This window comes from Cardiocondyla obscurior, linkage group LG10 (genome assembly GCF_019399895.1).
Source record: "Cardiocondyla obscurior isolate alpha-2009 linkage group LG10, Cobs3.1, whole genome shotgun sequence".
NCBI classification, from domain to species: domain Eukaryota; kingdom Metazoa; phylum Arthropoda; class Insecta; order Hymenoptera; family Formicidae; genus Cardiocondyla; species Cardiocondyla obscurior.
Genome location: NC_091873.1, coordinates 7,054,095 through 7,072,405, shown reverse-complemented (window position 1 = coordinate 7,072,405; position 18,311 = coordinate 7,054,095). Strand labels below are relative to the sequence as shown.

General features: G+C 36.0%; 4 protein-coding genes and 1 long non-coding RNA gene across 11 annotated transcripts in view; 1 reads left to right on the top strand and 4 right to left on the bottom strand.

The window, feature by feature from the left end:
- Positions 1-70: 70 nt before the first annotated feature.
- On the bottom strand, positions 71-2,484 carry Gip (hydroxypyruvate isomerase-like protein Gip). Of its 2 annotated transcripts, none has more exons than XM_070662842.1 (6): positions 2,401-2,484; positions 1,156-1,370; positions 967-1,078; positions 707-879; positions 514-633; positions 71-343 (listed from the first exon to the last, which is right to left on the bottom strand). In XM_070662842.1, the coding sequence occupies exons 2-6, from the start codon at positions 1,349-1,351 to the stop codon at positions 156-158; spliced, it is 789 nt and encodes a 262-aa protein (XP_070518943.1). In that variant the 5' UTR covers positions 1,352-1,370; positions 2,401-2,484; the 3' UTR covers positions 71-155. The 2 variants fall into 2 exon arrangements, with proteins under 2 accessions (XP_070518943.1, XP_070518942.1); XM_070662841.1 differs by lacking the exon at positions 2,401-2,484 and adding an exon at positions 1,437-1,566.
- LOC139106248 (lipase 3) lies at positions 2,195-6,203 on the bottom strand. 2 transcript variants are annotated; one of them, XM_070662838.1, is made up of 7 exons: positions 5,355-6,203; positions 3,950-4,268; positions 3,721-3,835; positions 3,389-3,635; positions 3,049-3,298; positions 2,778-2,920; positions 2,195-2,664 (listed from the first exon to the last, which is right to left on the bottom strand). In XM_070662838.1, exons 1-7 carry the CDS (start codon positions 5,394-5,396, stop codon positions 2,515-2,517), a joined length of 1,266 nt encoding a protein of 421 aa, XP_070518939.1. In that variant the 5' UTR covers positions 5,397-6,203; the 3' UTR covers positions 2,195-2,514. The 2 variants fall into 2 exon arrangements, with proteins under 2 accessions (XP_070518939.1, XP_070518938.1); XM_070662837.1 differs by lacking the exon at positions 5,355-6,203 and adding an exon at positions 4,776-5,287.
- Positions 6,204-6,535: 332 nt separating this feature from the next.
- LOC139106246 (uncharacterized) lies at positions 6,536-14,498 on the top strand. 4 transcript variants are annotated; one of them, XM_070662833.1, is made up of 13 exons: positions 6,536-6,723; positions 7,548-7,780; positions 7,944-8,146; positions 8,257-8,516; positions 8,606-8,873; positions 8,951-9,681; positions 10,017-10,289; positions 11,273-11,530; positions 12,247-12,555; positions 12,775-12,992; positions 13,134-13,250; positions 13,331-13,449; positions 13,529-14,498. In XM_070662833.1, the coding sequence occupies exons 2-13, from the start codon at positions 7,572-7,574 to the stop codon at positions 13,699-13,701; spliced, it is 3,138 nt and encodes a 1,045-aa protein (XP_070518934.1). In that variant the 5' UTR covers positions 6,536-6,723; positions 7,548-7,571; the 3' UTR covers positions 13,702-14,498. The 4 variants fall into 4 exon arrangements, with proteins under 4 accessions (XP_070518934.1, XP_070518931.1, XP_070518933.1 ...); XM_070662830.1 differs by having other exon boundaries at positions 6,537-6,723; positions 8,236-8,516; XM_070662832.1 differs by lacking the exon at positions 6,536-6,723 and adding an exon at positions 6,904-7,228 and having other exon boundaries at positions 8,236-8,516.
- LOC139106253 (uncharacterized) lies at positions 8,042-10,080 on the bottom strand. Its single transcript, XR_011546316.1, has 3 exons — positions 9,999-10,080; positions 9,718-9,765; positions 8,042-8,168 (listed from the first exon to the last, which is right to left on the bottom strand). It is a non-coding gene; the product is annotated as an uncharacterized lncRNA (long non-coding RNA).
- Fstl5 (follistatin-like 5) overlaps positions 14,499-18,311 on the bottom strand; it is a 34,582-nt gene continuing 30,769 nt past the window's right edge. For both annotated transcript variants that reach the window (XM_070662836.1, XM_070662835.1), the window contains exons 11-17: positions 18,138-18,259; positions 17,865-18,002; positions 17,569-17,784; positions 17,231-17,381; positions 16,920-17,120; positions 16,664-16,810; positions 14,499-16,561 (exon numbers count right to left, since the gene is read on the bottom strand). In XM_070662836.1, the coding sequence (XP_070518937.1) occupies positions 16,332-16,561; positions 16,664-16,810; positions 16,920-17,120; positions 17,231-17,381; positions 17,569-17,784; positions 17,865-18,002; positions 18,138-18,259 (1,205 nt within the window). In that variant the 3' untranslated portion in view covers positions 14,499-16,331. The remainder of the gene's footprint in view (positions 16,562-16,663; positions 16,811-16,919; positions 17,121-17,230; positions 17,382-17,568; positions 17,785-17,864; positions 18,003-18,137; positions 18,260-18,311) is intronic.

Below are 18,311 nucleotides of genomic sequence, written 5' to 3'. Positions count from 1 at the left end.
GCGTCGGCTTTAAGCGATAAGAATAAAATCGTGATTTAGTATATAAGAAAACGTATACGTAACTAACATAATAAATAAAATTATTTTTTATTTAAAAACGTATAACTATTGAACTTACTTATACATTTATTTACATAACATATATGAATTAACATTTATAAAGTGTAACCATATTTTTTAACCCAGTTTAATCCTTCTACTGTTAATGATTTTGGTCGATATTCCAAACCAACATAGCCAGTATAACCAGCTGTTTCTAATAGAGACAAGATATATTTGTAATCGATCTCTCCTGGAGTATCTGGTTCATGTCTATCAGGAACTTGAGCTATTTGAATATGACCTAAAAATATGTATATTATTAAAAGTTTATAAAAATGTATAAAAATATATGTACATATAATTAATAATAAAATTCAATTTTTTAATTATGATACTATACACACACATGTACATGATAGATGAATAAAAATAAGCTATAAAAAAATTTAAGAAAATTGTAAAGTTACTTGCCTACATATTGTAAAAATTCTTGAACACTTTTCGTAATATTACCACAACAATGTTGTAAATGAAAAATATCCATTAACAACTTGAAATGTGTATTATTTATCTTTTTTACTAAATTTAAACCTGTGATAAAAATGTAAAAATTATTCTCACAGTATCTTGTTACTGAAAAGTTAATATAAATTAAATTTAATACCTTTTTCAAAATTATTCATGTAATAATTTGGTACACTATACTTATTAATTGGTTCAATAATGACGACAATATCCTCTTTCTGACATTTTTCAATAGCATATAATATATTTTTTTCATAAACTACATCATTTGCAGTAGTAGGAGTTTCTACTTTTCCTGCCATCACATGAATCCTATTAAGAATATAATTTTTTAATATACATAGAATATATATCAGAGAAATTCTTATTTGCTTGCATTTATACAATGCAGTTACTTACATTTTGCAGTCTAATGCCTTTGCATATTCAATAGTTTTTTCAATACTCTTCTTAAAATTTTCTTCTTCACCTGGAATTGCAGCAAAACCCAACTCTCCTTTTGTAACATCACCTGATATAGCAATATTAAAATAAAAGTTAATAATATTACTATTATAATATGTAATATAATATATAAAAAAAACATACCTGTGAATACATTTAAAAGTACTTGATCAATATTAGCCTTCTGTTTCGCTGCAGCAACTTGTTGAACTGAGAAGCCAAATGGAAACCCACTTTCAACTGCTTTAAACCCGGCTTGTTTCGCTAATTGATATCTATCAATAATATTAGGCACTTCGTTGAACATAAAAGATAAATTGCTAGCAAACTTTAAAGCCATGGCAGGAGAAATGTGCTATCTGCAACAAAACGTTGAATGTAATTCAGTAACGTATAAAATACGCTTTCAGTTAGTCAGCATTTACCGTTAGATTATATAATAAATTCTTATCTACGATAAGAAATCTGTAACTGAGAGGAAAAACCAGAAAAAAAATATTCTACTACTGCAAGATTCAAATTGTTCATAACCTCAATTTCTATCGTCGCTACTTGAACTTAGCTGTGGCGGTTCGTAGCGATAATTCTGGCAACTAAAAAAAAATTCTATTATTTAATTGGCCTATATGGGCCAATCACCAAATGCGCCGTTCCCGCAAATTTCGTAGCACCCATTACAAAAGAGGCGTAACCACTTGACCGTGTACCTTGTTTTTACTTTTAATTTCTGAGTCACTTATATGGACGCATAATTAAATTACCGTTTTTGCTCATTCGTAATTGACAATTAAATATTATTTATTCGATTATTAATGTATTTGTTAATAATATGAGGCATTGGCATAAACTTCGCGTGTGTTATTTACTTTGGTTTATTACTGTTACTGTCTACGGTAAGAACTTTTTTTTAACACGGCTATTTTAAGATGAGACACATTATATAATAAACAACCAGATAATCAATATTCAATAAAAATAAATGATTATAGGATTAACGTTAAATGATAAAGAAATGTTTCGAACAAAGGTACGTTTCAAAAGTCAAGTTTTACTTACTGGTAATGTGATAAATTTTTGACGTCTTAATCACTATTGGAGATATACGTATTTTTTAATCATTCTTAATCCGTGTCTCGGTAAATTATTAAACATTGGAGTTTTCGCGAACAGAATGGATCGCCAATTTCTTAAGACAATTTATTAACGATGGTTTATTAAAATTATTAAGTCTCTGTATGTTTTACATATGAAATCTGTCTTTTACTTTTTAAATATAAGAATAAATGACTTATTCTGTGTCTATTTTAAAGTTTACAAACTACTAAATACATTCTTTTATGTACAACATATTTATATTTTTTAAAGTAATTTTAATTATTTTATACATACCCTTATTTTTTATTCGTGTATAAAATAACATCTAACATGATAAATGATATTCCTGAGATAAATACTAATGTAAAATTCATATGCAATAATTTTATAAAATATTATTGCTATACATCAAAATCTTTTTAATACAGCCGCGATACTATTATATAAAATCGTCTTTGCGTCGCGGCCCCATAGATAATCAATGTGATTAAATTTTTCGTAGGCTATTTTTTCTGTGTGTATAACATTTGGTAAATTATCCACCAGTTTTTGAACATCCTGAAACGATTTATAAGAAATTGTGAACAAGAAAAACTTATAATGTATAATGGTATACAGATTGCAATAAAACGTTGGTATGTAAAGTCTCGTTAAAAAATAATAAAACTTACCGTGCGATGAGTGATAAAGTCGTTTTCACTGTAAAAGATCGCCACAGGTATTTTTACTCTTTCAAGAGTATATTTCGGCGGCTGTGCAGATCCATAGAGAGCCAAATTTGTTTTAGTACCATAATCAAATTTACGGAATGATCCTGAAAAAGAAAAACAATTGCAAATTAATATAAGGATGTTTCATTAATGATTTTCTATCGTATCTAAATTTTAAGGAAGGGTTAACAAAAAAATTTTGTATGTTAAAGGAAATACACTTGGTATTTACCAGAAGTTATTAACTGGCTAAAATGAAAAAGCTGTTTGACCGAAGCGCCTGCCGGGGAGTGCCCAAATATCAAGGGTAACATGGATTTATCAAGCTGATCGCTACCAAATCCGGCGATAAGGAAAAACCAGCAGTAACAAAAACCTTTTGTCACGGTGCGAGGAGCGTTTCGTACAAGAATTCGTAATACTTGACTTTGCCATTTTTTACGAGGTAACCATTCGTGTATGTTGCAAATGTAAGATCCCCACTGAAACATTTATAAGACAATTTTGTAGAAAAAAGCTTCATTAAATAGTAAAAAATATATATATATATACGACAAAATATAATTTATTACATCAAGTATACTGTGAAATTGTACGATAAGCTTTAAAAGTGGACTTCTTTGATTTCCTAAAAATACTGCAGGTGCCAAACTTATCATCCCTTTGATTTTCTCATTATATTCAGGCCTCTCGCTCCCCATAACGTAGAACGCGGTTGCACCTTGACTGTGACCGACGTAATACAATTGAGTATACCCAGTTTTTTCCAAGATGTAATCTATTGTTGCTGGTAAATCATAATATCCGATCTCGTGCCAACTGTAATAGAAACATATACCGTTATAGATAAATTGTCGTCGTTTTTATATATATTTTTTATTATTTTAAGCTTGTTTTATCTCACCTGAAATTCCAAAAATCTCTATCTTTGATCGAGTAATATTTATGAGATTTAGAGTAAGTGTTTCCACGAGCGTTTGCAAGCCAGACGTCAAATCCATTGTCACAAAGGACGTATGCTATAAAAAAAAAAAATTAAAATGTAATAAATTCTAATTACTTGTTAATATATCTTACAGTTTATCTTTAAATAACTAAGTATCAAGGTAAACTTCTTATGATATCATACTAACCGAGGGCTTTTTCAGGTCCCAGAAGCACCCAGTCTGCAGAACTCGATAAAACGCCGTGACATATGATTACCGGCAATTTAGAGCTTGGATTCGTGTAACATCCGAGGGTTTCCAAGATTTTATGACAATCGAGATCCGATGAGCTGCAGTCTTCGTTATTTTTCTTGTCGGTAATAGCCGCATCAGGTATAATGGTGTCAGTACTTAGCGATATTCGATTGTTAGGCGATAGCACACGGTGCACAGTCAAATGATAGCCATCCTCCGTACAAATCTCGTGAGTCTCAGCTATGTAGCCATGAGCTTCGATCAGTTCAGGCTGCAACATAATAAGATTACAGTCCACACATTATTCTAAAAATATTAAAATTTTTTTCTAACTTGATTTTTATTAATGCCACCAATTAATTATCATATAGCGATTAACGAGGCAACTGTTATTAAGCAAACGATAGCGATAACTTTGTCCATTTTAATTAATTATAAGATTGCGCATACGTACTATTGCATAATAAACTTTTATTCAGCCTTGAATAAAAGTCATTTAAATTCATTTTTACGTGGAGTTCAAATTTTTTTTTTCTTTTTTTTTTTTTAAACACAAAAAAAATTTTTGTTATCTACGTTCCAGCGCGATATAATATTAAAATTGAGATTGAGATTGCATTTAATGTAATTTAATAAATCGAAAGGGAGCAAACCAATATTTGGTTTGGTATACTTTGCTTCGTTGAATTTCAATCTAATTTTAATTTTAATCTAAGTATGATACGGACTTTAGCAAGAAAGAAATGAATCTGGCGCATTTATGTTTCAGCACATTAACCTTGTACCCTTGATCTTCACGAATGTATTCTGATGCGTATAGAGACACGTGATTTCCATCAACCAACTGCTTTTGTTTCTTTTTATATGTACACATATATATACATTTTTTTATTTTATTTTTTTTTATCTAATGCGCACCGCAGTGCGTAACTCTGATAGTTCGAAAGTTTAAATTCTCGCGAAAGAAAACGTGGTTGTAGCAAGTAAACATATAACAAGGTGAATTGGGCAACTTCGCGAGATGTAAGAAGACGAAAGCGAGGAATTTATCGACAAATGCGAGCTATTTATCAATTCGGTCAGGGACGCCGAGTGATCGTGCGTGAAAGATATGTTGCACGTGTACGTGCGATAGACCGCGACACGGTACGTGTCGATTACTTGTTCTCCAACGTAAAGAGACGTATCACATTCCGTCGAAAATTCGAGCGAGAGATTTGCATTCACGCTCCCGTTGCGTGAGTTCAAGCGTAAATATATCCGTTCCACGCGCGTATATGTACGCCCGTTTATCGCAACTTCCGCCGTAAGAGAATTATGTTTTAACGCAACACCTTTTGTGCGTGTAGCATCTTACCGTCGTCATGTGAGCCTCGTCCCGACTCGGTGTCCCGCTCATGCTGCCGCTGCGTCGGACTGTCGGGGCCGACCGACGTGAAGTCAGCAGACTTTTCCTCTAATTATTTCGCAGCAGTTACCGCCACTGGTTTTGTCCTCACCTTATTATATGTTCACTTATTTTCCCGGCTCTCGCGTGCATGTACGCTCGTTCCACGAGTGGCTCGCGAGAAAGTGACCCCGCAAAATCCGTGCGCCAACGATGCGAAGGAAATGGTCTCCCGTCGTGCTCTTCAAAAGAAAAAAAAAAGAAAGAAAAGGGAAAGAAGCAACTTAGCGGTGCCGGTGAAAGGCGCAGCGTGTTTTCTTTCCGCTAGATCTTCGCAAATTGAGCCGTAGGCTGTTTAACGTCACGTCTGGACGGCCTTTCGAAAAGTGGGAAGGAGGTTTGTAAAGATCTCCGTGTCTTTCTTTCTTTTTGAAACCGCGGAACGATATTGCTACGCGTGCGCGCCCGCGCGCGAGATTCGCGTTTCGGCGAATCTCAACGGGTCCTTTATTCCTCTGTCAGCACGACTGTACGAGCGCGAGAAGCACGCAAATATATATATGTCATGGCAAAGTTCCAGAGGCAGCGTTTCGGGAGAAGGAGAGAAGGGAGAAGGGGATAAACTTCGCTCGAACTGAATTAATTATGCGGAAAAAAAAAAACGAATCAAGCCACGGGTTCTACGACCGACGAGGAATGAGATATATAATTTAATCAGATGTAATCTAATCGTATCCGCGAGAAAAAGCGACGACTTTTAATTTCAGCGAGCAAAGATTACGCAAACCGAAATAATCTACATATTATATTTAATTTTTTATACCCGCGCGGTGTTATCTTATTTGGCGGCACTTTCGCCCAAATCGACTTACCGCCAACGTCAGTCGGAACGTCAAATACACGTTTTTATCTAGCCGGGGCAAGAGATTACTTCGATCTTGATTAATCAATCGTCACGGTCAGCGCGAAAATCTTTCGTTTATACTTTCGAAACGTAACCCGCGCGATGTAAAAGAGCGATTCGGCGCGCGCGCCCTTGGCAATTTCAAAACGGATCCTCGCCTTGCGCCATCTGTCCTTTCTTCTCACTTCATCCCGCCTTGCCCCGCCACTCTTCCGGCCGACGGGTACCGTTTGTCGTCAAGCGGGGCGCCGCCATGATCGTTCCGGCAGTGTTGTGTAGACTCTCTCGTGATTCTACGCCCGGGGATCCGAGAGACACGTCCATTTCTCGAGGCGCCGCAGACGGATTCGCATCCCGCGCGGATCTACCGATCACGCAGTGCGCTACGATGGCGGTGTAGACGTCCCGGGGCGCGGGTGCTCGCTTGATCACGGTGTAAGTAGCCGGGGCCGATCCCCGAATGCCCCTGATCGTCGAGGATCCCGGGGACGGCCGGGGCCCGCGGCACCCTTCTCCCTCCCCCTCTTCCCTCCCTCCCCCTCTTGAGGTGGAGGCGAAGGGAAAGGAAGGCGGCGGCGCGGAGCGTTTTCGCGACCGCACGCTTCGTCCCCTGCCCCATCTCGGCCGTACTTTCGCGAACCCCGCTCTCTCAACTTCCATATTGAACGTCTCTCGGCCAAGTTTCGCGCGCGTATCACGTCCACCCGTCGCGGAAGGCCAGTCACGTCCTGGCGATAATCACACGCGGCACGGGTCACGTACCGCCGTTGTAGCGCGCGATCGGAACGTATCAGGTTAGGACGATAGCCGTGGCAGCGTGTCAGCGAAGCTCCTTCTCCACGGTGGACTGCCCGCTCTCGCGAAATACGGAAGAAGAGAACGCGCACCGACGCGCAGCCCGACGGAATTCTCACCTCGTTTGTTTCAACGACGAAGCGATGTTAGTCCCGCGGTGGAACCGCGGTGTTTGTATCTTGCCCAGGAAATTCCCGTTAGGATGCTAATCACTTTCCCGCTCCTGCAAACAATGGGTCTTGTTTCCTCCTTTTTGTTCCTCTTTTTTAGAATCATTAGTCACCGAGATTGATTAATATAAGAGTACGAACAGTAAATCTCGCCTGTTACTTGAATGCGATTAATTAGCTCGTTAAATATATTTCGCGGTTTCTTTAGCTTTTTTTTTTTTTCTCGCGTAAAAAGAGATATCGAAATTTAATAAACGATTGAATTGAAATTTTGGATCGTAACTCTTTTTTTAGACTGCATTGTGGCTTGTTATCTGAATGGACAACAAGGTGGATGTCGCGGAGGCTGAAAATATTTCAATGATTGGAACATCTGAAATTTTTCATTTGCCTGACGTACCAGAGATATCGGAGGCATTAGAATCTACTGGTCTTAGCCCGTTGACTTCTTCCTTAGATCAGGCTCTCACGCTACAAGAAGATAAAGCTCTTTCGTCCGAAGTTAATATGGGCATTGAAGATACATGGTAATAATATTTTTTATAATCTGAAGAATAGTTTAATTGTATGTAAAAGGGGTTTAAATAATTATTGGGTGCGATTATTCGTAATTATTGCTGTAGAAATACCTCGCGTAAAAATAACGGAGGTGCGTTTCCTATAGTTAATTTTCTTCAATTTTTTTTTTAGGACTGAAGCAAACAGTTCAACGTCAGATTACGCAATTCCTCTTCCTCCGCCACCCGGATTGAGCGATTTCACGGATATCGGGGCAGATCCTATTAGCGATTCCGGTACTGGTATAGAACATGGTCCGTTTCTGCCGCCCGGCACCCCCGCGCTTAATAATATCTTTGCAGAAGCTGGTGATTCTCACGATGACTCGCCAATGGGTGAGTGTATGTAACGTAATGTCTGGAATGTAAAATAAATGACGTTAGATGATATATTTCATATCCCCTTTTTTTATAAATATTTTCAGAGGTAGTTGTTCTGCCTGCAGGCGTGTGCGGTCTTCGTAATTTGGGTAATACCTGTTTTATGGCAGCCGGATTGCAATGTTTGACTGCAACTCCTCCTGTTCTACGACATTTCTTGGATTTACAGCAGCGAGGAGAGAAACTGCCTCCACCCGGATCATTAATGGCAAATTTTAGTGTACTTCTTGGGAAAATGTGGTCTGGGAGGTACAGCGTGCTCAGACCAACGGAATTTAAACAAACTTTAGGTGCTTACCATTCACAATTCAAGGATTATAGGCAGGTAAGCGTATAATTGTCGATATACTTCGTCCGTTATGTTTGAATCATTATTTGACTGATAATACTGTATGGTACATATACGTTTAACAGCATGATTGTCAAGAATTTTTGGCACTTTTGTTGGATTCCCTCCACGAACAAATGAATATGGCAAAGTGTGCCAAGAATTGTCAAGTTCCGCTATCTACGACCACTGCCAATTCTTTTAATTCTATTGAAAACTCAAATGGAAAGACCCTTTCCCCTGTCACTGCCACGGCCAACTCTAACTGTAATTCAGATCTTTTGGAAATGTATGAGTGTTTGTCACCCGAATGCCCAAATAGTCCTAACGTGACGATGGCTGGTTCACCGAGAGGTAAAAAATTTATATAACGCGAAATGTTACATTTTGGATATTTTATTTTGAAATGTTATTTCTTAATATTTCATAAGAGTTTGATTCGTCGATTGGAGAGCTCGATAGTATTACGAATTCGCCGAGAGATTCACCGCTGAACGGCGAAGAAGAGGAGACGCTAGATTCGGACGAAACCATCGAGGCGAGATCGAGCACTTTTATTCACAACAAGGTGAACGAGGAAGGTGCAAATGAAGTTACTCCGACGCGATCTTTACGATTAGACACGCTGATTGAATTATCGAAAAGCGTGCCTCAGTACGGTAGCTTATACGATATTCACAAAGAGGCTAAAACGAGTAATGCCAATTTCTTAGTAACACAACAAGAATGTAATAATGAAATTCATTACGACTCGCAGAAGTTTCCCAAGGATAATGTCCGCAGGATGCCGTTAGACAATTCGAACCTTATGGAAAATCATGACTTCGATAATAAGAGTGTTAGTATCAAACGCATAAAGGAGGTAAATGTCCAGAAAGTTAATGGTAGTCTCGATTCAACGTCAACCGGCTCTGACATCGAGTATGATAGTGGCCTGGAGAAGTGTAATGTGAAACGCATGAGACTGGACGATCAAGAAAAAAATCACAAGCACGACGGTCTTAGTAGTGAAAGTACTCAATGCTCGCGAATTCCACAGAATTTTGGAAACGGTGCTATTGCCGCACAAGATGAACTTGAGGCGGATAAACATTGGGCGAAGCATTTGCGATCGAACAGGAGTATCATTGTCGACACTTTTCAAGGCCAATTTAAGAGTACGGTAAGAATTTTGAATTATGATATATCGTTTACTTACGTGGAGATTGTGCGTTGGAGTTGATACCATGAAAATTATCGGTATTTACTGAAAAAAAAATCTCCCATATTAAATTGTAGTAGATTTTCCACCTTGTCTTTGAAACAAACGAGACAAGTTTCATACTACTTTTACACTTTACTTATACACATATATGTACATAATATTACAAATAAGAATATTTAAAAGTAATTTTTCAATTTTTTAAAATTAATTTACTGTAAATTTTTAAAGTTTATAATTAAAAATATTAGAAATTTATTTGCATATCGAATACTTACGATTTAAACATGTTGTAGGTCGTGTGTTCAGTTTGTAATCATGTTTCGGTTACATACGAACCTTTTATGTATTTATCTGTACCGTTACCTCACGCCATGGAGAGACAGCTGAATGTTACTTATATTCCTGCAAATGGTGATCAGCCTATGAGATGTGTTATCTCTTTAAATAAACAATCTCGAATTGGCAAATTAAAAGAGGAGTTATTAAAAACACTTGGCAAGGAAGATATTTCGGTGACGAATATTGCATTCGCAGAAGTGTTAGAGAATCATATAGCAAAGATTCTGGTAAGTACGAATAGATATGCTTCTTCTTATATTATTAAAATCAAGATTTTTAATAAACATTTTGTTTCTGTTATTAATAATCTTATGTGATTACTGCTTTGTAAATATATTTAACAAAAATGTGTTACACAATTTAGAATACTAACGATAAATTGTGCAGTGGTATTTTTTAATTTGTGCACTGTATATAGATACGAAGATTTTTAGTAGTGCCGCTATTTTATTTAATAATTTAGCATTATCGATAACCTCTGCAAAATATAGTTTAAAATTATATGTATATATATAGATTGATTTATTCGCGTGTTTAAAGAAATCTAAATAAAGATAGTCAAGCCAGTACAGCTAAGTGGGCTTGTGTTGTTGCAAGTCAACAGTCGACGGTCAAGACTTGTATGTCGAAGATTAATGGTGGATACAATGTTCGAATTTTCACGACACTGGGATGTGCTGTATCACAGGCACGGACGTCTGTGTCTACCGGCTCGTATTGGTCTGTGACTATCCTTATTTAAATTATAATTTTGGTAAGAACGAATATATGTAATCTAGGTTTCAATTGTTGCTTCGCACAACCGACTTAATACAAATCAAGAATACGCTATTAGGAAATAATGGGAGAGTTAAGAAGGTGGTATATCGATTAGGCTCGATTATCGCCGATACTACCCTCCTAAAACAAATTATGGAAGAACATTCTCGTAACGCGAAAATATAGTTACGGGGCTACATTTCATCGTACAGGCTCACCAAACTTTTTTTTCTTTATTCTCTATTTCTTTCTTCCTCTCTCTATTTTTTTTTTATTTTTTTTTGTCTTAATAATTTCACAAAAGCCGCCGGTCTCTTACCGTTGTCGCTTTTTGACTATATTATTTTCCCCTTGCACCGTAGGTTTCGGGAATTACTTGCTTGCTGTAGCTTATCATACTTAGGCGGAAACATCACTCTGTTGGATTCTACATCAAGGTTTTAAATTTAAGGACGACAATACACTCTTGAGACACGTCAATGATACGAATCGATCGATATACGCCTTTGAACTCACGGAGCCTCCTGATGCGTATACTTCAATGACTGACGGCGGTGGGGACCGCCCAACGGATATGGATTCTTGCCAAAGATGTACGATCACAGGCGAGGAAGTGCCGTGTATGATATGTCTTGAGGAATTGGACGGTGATTTGAAGAGGCATAGTGGAAACAGCTGTAATTTCATCATGTGCGATCCTTGCATTGAGGTTACGTATCATCTCGTTTAAATGTAAAAAAAGAAAATCTTTTTTAAATAACAATTTTCTACGCCCGCAGTAAAATTAGAATGGAATCTTTATACTTTATCGATTTTCTTTTTTTTTTATCATATTTAATTTTAATTAAAGTTATCCCAATGATGACAGAAATGGCAGCGTCAATCTAGTGGGAGGGGTGCACAAACGAGACATACGCGTTCTGATATTCATCGTCGATACTAAAAATTTACAGTATACACGATTACTGTAGATTTTCGGTACTGGCAATTAATATCGGATCGTAGAATATTGTCATTAACTTCACCTCGGGAAGGTCTGAGATAAGATTGTCAAACGTTCTAGCCGGACGGTATCATAATGATGCGTACGAGAACCAGAAAGAGCTTCGCGTTCTCCAAAATGCCGGGGATGCTTTTATTTTTTAAAGCAGAGGCGACTGGAAACGCGAAGATGGAATCTCGTATAATCGGCATTTTTAGTCCAATCCACAAGCCTGGTAATCATACCTGGAACTCAATTCAGACTAATCTGATGCTGCCGTTAAACCTGAGGGTTCTATTTTTATTATTATTAATTATATTTTTTTTTTTTTTACTTGCATTAAAACAGTAAAGAGAAACAAAGCTTTCGTGTTGTACAAAATTGTCGCGTAAATTGATATATATTATTTCAAACAGAATCCAAGTTTTTATATTACTTCACAGAATTATTTCAAAAATCAAACGGAGCCCCAAATGTGTCCGATGTGTTCCACATATATGACAGCCTCATCGTTTACGAAGATAGACCAAACTGGTCGACCTAGGCCCATTGTACGTATCTTGAACGTACCGCTAGTACTGAGGCACGATACGACGAACGAGACGACGAATAATCGCAAAAGTACCAAGCTTTTTGGTTATCCACACTTGATACGACTACCGTCAAGAGTAAATGCACGAGATTTATACGACATCATTAAGAAAAATGTGCCACATGAAGGTCACTACACAATTCATTTCGTTGATGGTCAGGTAAGATAATTTTTATTGAATTTTCGTTGCGATCTACTTGATGCTTTTTAATTATCCCGATTAATATTTATTTCAATTTTATTTAAACTATTTCTTATCCAAAACTGATATTTAAAATCTCTTTGCGACAGTATAAAAAAAATTTATGTTTAACGTTAGCTCGTTTCTACATATATTATTATGTGACAAGATACAATTAATTAATTTTTTTTTTTTTAGGGTCATCATTGTTCACGATGTATGTACACAGCACATTGTACAGGATGTAGTGTACCCGAGACGGGAATGGTAGCGTTGCAAAATGGTGACACACTTGCAGTTCGTTACACCGAATATGTTCCTAAGATTCTGCATCCTATCGATCATGTTAGCGTGAGCAAGCAACGACCGCACCATCCACTGTCTCTTTATGATTGCCTTCAAGCATTTAGTCAAAGGTAATTAATTTTTGTGAAGCTACTTTAATTTTGTCTGTTAAATTATTTATTGAATAAAATAAATATGCTGATTATGTGTTACGTGTTAATTTAAGTGCAGTCATTGATATGTGTCATGTAATTTTGCTTTTTTTTTTTTAGTGAAACATTAGACGAACATAATCCTTGGTTTTGTCCGAAATGTGGATGTAATCAATGTGCTACAAAAACGTTAACGGTACATCGATATCCTAAGTTCCTTATTGTATATCTTAAAAGGTATGTTTGTTAAATATTATAAAAACTACACATAGTTCGTTAATAATTACAAATAATTTGCATACTATTTTAAATTACAGATTTGTGTTTTATGAATGCGCAAGTATGAAGCTGGATGACAAGGTCACATTCCCTTTGGTGGGTCTGAGTGTAGGACGCCACCTCTATGATCTCTATGCCTGCGTATGCCACTTTGGAGGTATACGAACTTGAAAAAAAATTTTAAAGTAACACATTTTTTTTTAATCGTATTTTTTATATGTGAAATAAAATTTCAGGTGTGTCCGCGGGCCATTACACGGCGTACGCGAAGAACCCTCGCACCGACGTGTGGTACTATTACAATGACGAAATCACAAGCAGGCAGAAACCACAGGATGAAGATTTTAGCAATGCGTATATATTGTTTTATAGTCGACAAGGGACCAACTTGAAACCGTGCAATATATAACAAGTGGTGTATTTAACTTGGTAGCCGATGGAACAAGTTGAGAGCAGTCGAAAAAGGAACAAAAAAGCAACTGGCCGGTGGTAAAAAGATGGAATGTGACAAAAGGGGGATTGATATTTGCGTTCTTCCACGTGTATGCATCGCGAAAATTTCTTCGCATACTTTATACGTTTGCAACTTTTATTTTATTCATTTTGTTGCGCTTCTGTCTCCCCCGCGCATCCATCTATTTTTTTTTTTTTTCTCTCCTGCCTCTGCTACGGTTATGTTTTTATAAGTGCAACGGAAGGCTGTACTAGATACATGTGCTGATTTGCGCCCATTTATGTGAAATATCGATAGTTGTTACCTTGTGCGTTTCGTGATTTATTATGCGATTTTTCGAAGGATCGTCGCGTCCTCGTAATCGGTGTCTCTGCCGATGATGTTTTACGTTGTAACGTAACTTAGGCCTGACCTATTTCGTGAATATTGAGAGAACTGAGCGTATTTGTACTGCATATATTGTAAACGTATGTCGAATTTGTACAGTAGATGGTTAAATGTAGGACTCAAGGATTCTAAACACATAATTTATTAGTGAAATAAAGGTGAACGTGTCATATTTGAAATCAAACTTGAATTCACCACTCGAAGGCGGGCTGCCACTTTTCGCCGTGCTTTCTTTTTTATCTAAGCAGAGGAGCGAGAGGATAATACGCTTATCAAGTGTTGCGCTTATTCCTTCGTTATTCAAGTGAGAGAAGAACAAGAAGATTGTAAAGCGAAACAGAATATACACATTTTACGAAACGCAATCACGTTTATGGGTTATTTATTAAATTGTATATCGCAATTTTATTACAAGACACTAACCGCAGCTCGACACCCGCTCGCATTAGCATCGGTGTAATTACTGGTGTTTCACGCACATTTTTCGAATTACTATAAATTGTTATAACACGCTACGTTGTAACTTAATGACGCGTTTGCGCAACTAGAATCGACTCCTACGCATTTCCTCTTTACTAAACCGTTGTAGAACCGAGGAAAAATGCCCCGACCGAGTCTCTGTAGTATAAAAGAATGCTATTGCCGTTTCGCGCACTTCTGACTAGCAGTTCCGGACCTTTAATCACTTACGAAGAATTTGTTTGGATGCACTAACAGCACATACGTAAGCATCACGTAATCTTGCCAAAATACATGTGATATAATCGGAAATATAAATTATAATTTTTTTTTTTAGTATTCTGCTAATTTTTTTTTTTTATATATATATTTCAGGACACTGCAATATTGCCTGCCGTGATAGTGATATTTATTATAAACATTACGAAATTTGTAACGATTAATAGCATTGTGGAATTTGATAATTGATAATAGTACATACATTAATAATTGCAGATTTCAAAAAGCTCAGAAAAATATTGCAACTGATGCTGCGAGCAATAGCAATTTTTCTTTTTTTTTTCCTTGAAATCTAAATTCATAATAGAGTGTCTTCTTGTTCATTAAATTCGTTAAAGTCGAAAAATACAACGATGTTTATGCTAAGCAATTGACTGCACATACGCTTTCACGTTGACTTCATGCGCCATAATACATTCAATTAAATTCGATATTCCTTTTTAATAAGTATCAGTAAATGATTCTGTAGCACTAAATAATTATATCATTTCGTTATTTTCACGGTTATATAAAGTGTGTGTAGTCTATGTAAGTATTTTTTGTTTTGCCTTTTCTATAAAACTGAGAACGTGATAAATATGAATCACTGTGTACAGTTATATAATTATTATACAATTATGGAAGTAAAGCAGTTATTTACTTCAACAGTTCACTCCTTCATCCCTTATTAATTTCAAGTAGATAACTTTCCACTACTATATTATTAATATTCGAAGTTCTAAATTTGAAACTGGTTTATATCTAAGAGGAATTAAAAACGACGAAACAATTTGTACTTATAGGGGGATTAAAAAAAACATTTTTAAATTATTTATAATATAATATTTTATCCTTTTAAACGGCCTTAATTTTCTTTGGTGCATCTGCCCCACTCAACATACATACTCGATGCTACACCTCTATCTTCGCATTATATTTTACGTTTATATCATGTAAAACTTAATATTATTCTTCCTCTTTTTTTGTTTCTCTTACGGCCATTTCTTCGTCGTTTATGTCTTTTATCGCTCGTTATTTTCATGCACTCGATGTCATAGTTATAAATTCTTCATTTTTTTCTAGATAAACTTTCTTAACACGATTTAAATATTGTGTGCAAATTGAAAATTATTCTATCTTCGAAAAGCTGTGTTAGATCGCATCGAAAGTTATATTTAATCCTCCATAACAATTAAAAAAAAACAGCAGTTGATATGTATTGATAACAATTGATATTTAATTTTTATTGTCACACAATTTCGAGTTACCACTTTTTTTCGATTATAATACTGTCATAATGCAAAAATATTTAATAAAAAATGTTTATCCAGAAAAAGATGAAGATATTTATCATGCAATTAATTTTCCTACGATACCATTAATTCCATTTAAAGTTATTCGGCTTTGGTATCCACTCAAATTCCTATATTCAATTTATGATACGTACCTCTCGTATTGTCGTCGTCACGAAGCTACATTCATTAACGCAATGAAACAGTGAACCAAACAATCGCGCCGGGATGTATAAGGCCACCAATCTCGCAATTTACTGTACGGGTCTCGCCATTGAGAATAAAAAGCGCTTGGTTAGAGGGGCTTACCATATATCGACCAAATATACCGCTTTGTATTATCGGCCTATTTGGGTTACCCCATTTCGTGAGATGTGGTGGTGTTGCTTTTCCTACGCCTGTTATCATTTCTACTTTGCCTGGAAGAATAAATAAACTTGATGGATTAAGAAAAACCTTAATTTTATAATGAGAACAGAAACAAATGTTTAATTTTCAGCAAATCTAAAGGATTAATTTACCAGTAGTCAAATCTAGAAAAAGGATATCTTCTTTGTCTGTCGATGAAGCGTATATATCATAACTGTGTGTCGTTTGCGATGGATAAAAGGCGATATCGCTAATATTTAAAGTCGTTTTCACATCAAAAGCGAATTTTAATCCGCTCGCTGAAAAAGTGTACGTAATACAAATATATTATTTAGTTTGGTTAGTAATATTTTTCATTTTGCATTAAAATATACTATAAAAAGGAATATAGAAATTAAAATATATTACGTAATATTTCCTGCACCACGAGAGTGACGCCGGTGTTCTGTTTGTCAAGAGTGACAAGATATCTGGAATCGGGGGAAATTGCAGGCTTCCCCAGGATGCTGGGTTTATGAGCGAGAACGCTATCAGTAAGATAATCGAGCAGTACTTGACCGGTCGGTTGACCGGTGATCGGCTCTTCGCATTCCAGGATCACAAAACCATCTGTAAACAGAATTTCGATTAGATTACGTTCAAATTGAAAAAGCAAGCAGGATTTATATTTATACATAAGTGAAAGAAAGCAATTTTTATTCAATAATTAAAAATATTACAAAGATCAGAGAATTCCATGCTCGCTGGCACGCAGTTGTAATTGGCCAAATTTACGGTACGAGTGTACCTCATATTGACCAAGTCGAGCTTGTACATTCCATGCTGGTTTGTGTGGGTTACGTAACCGTACTTGAATACGTGTTTTGTGTCCTGAAAAACAAAAGCCTTTGCATTATGATTAATATAAACGATGTAAGGAGTTAATATTATAGTCACATATTTTTCTTTTTAATAATAATGTAATCTGTATTAATAAAATAATTAACGACAAGTGTATTTATTGCTGTATATTGTATAATTATTTTTTATTAAAAGATATAAAAATGATTGAACGTACTCGTTGTTGCGGAATGTGCAAGCCTCTTACGAGATCAAACTGCGCGTCGATTGGCTCCGGTCGTGTGGTATGGTGTTTTTTTCGTTGGGCAGCTTCTTTAATTACTTGCACGGTTTTAATGCCGACGTCCACTTCGCTTCTCCAATTTAATACCCAGACGTAGTCGAGATTCTGTACGTACCACAGATCTACCGGGTTTTTGTCTGTAGTCACTACCTGAAAATTTATTTTAAAATTATTTAATGTCGTTCTGAACGATTTCATTTATGTAGCAAATGTTAAAGAAAAGGACATACATCGATTATCATCATTTGCACTTCGCTAATTACAAGAACACGGTTCTTTTCGGGCTGACTGACGTATACATATCTGTCAGCAACGTTTATAGCACGTCCCCAAGAACAAGGAACACCTTTAGGCCCGCAGACGTACTCCTAAAACAAAATTAAATTAAATTAAATTAAATTAAATTAAATTATATAAAATAAAATAAAAGTGTATAAAAGACATATTAAATGATATCGAAGAAACAGTAATAAAAAAAAAGAAAGAATATATTAATTTCGCACCTGAGTACCAGGTATAATGTCTGTAGAATGAATTTCGTGCAACGCGTGACATGTGGATGGTTCATATACCAAAATGCCCCATTCGTGAAAGGACAAAAATCTCCGCTCCTCATCCGTTGCAACTGCGTGAAAAAATTTTCATTAATTATAAAGATATCAAATAAAAATATATGA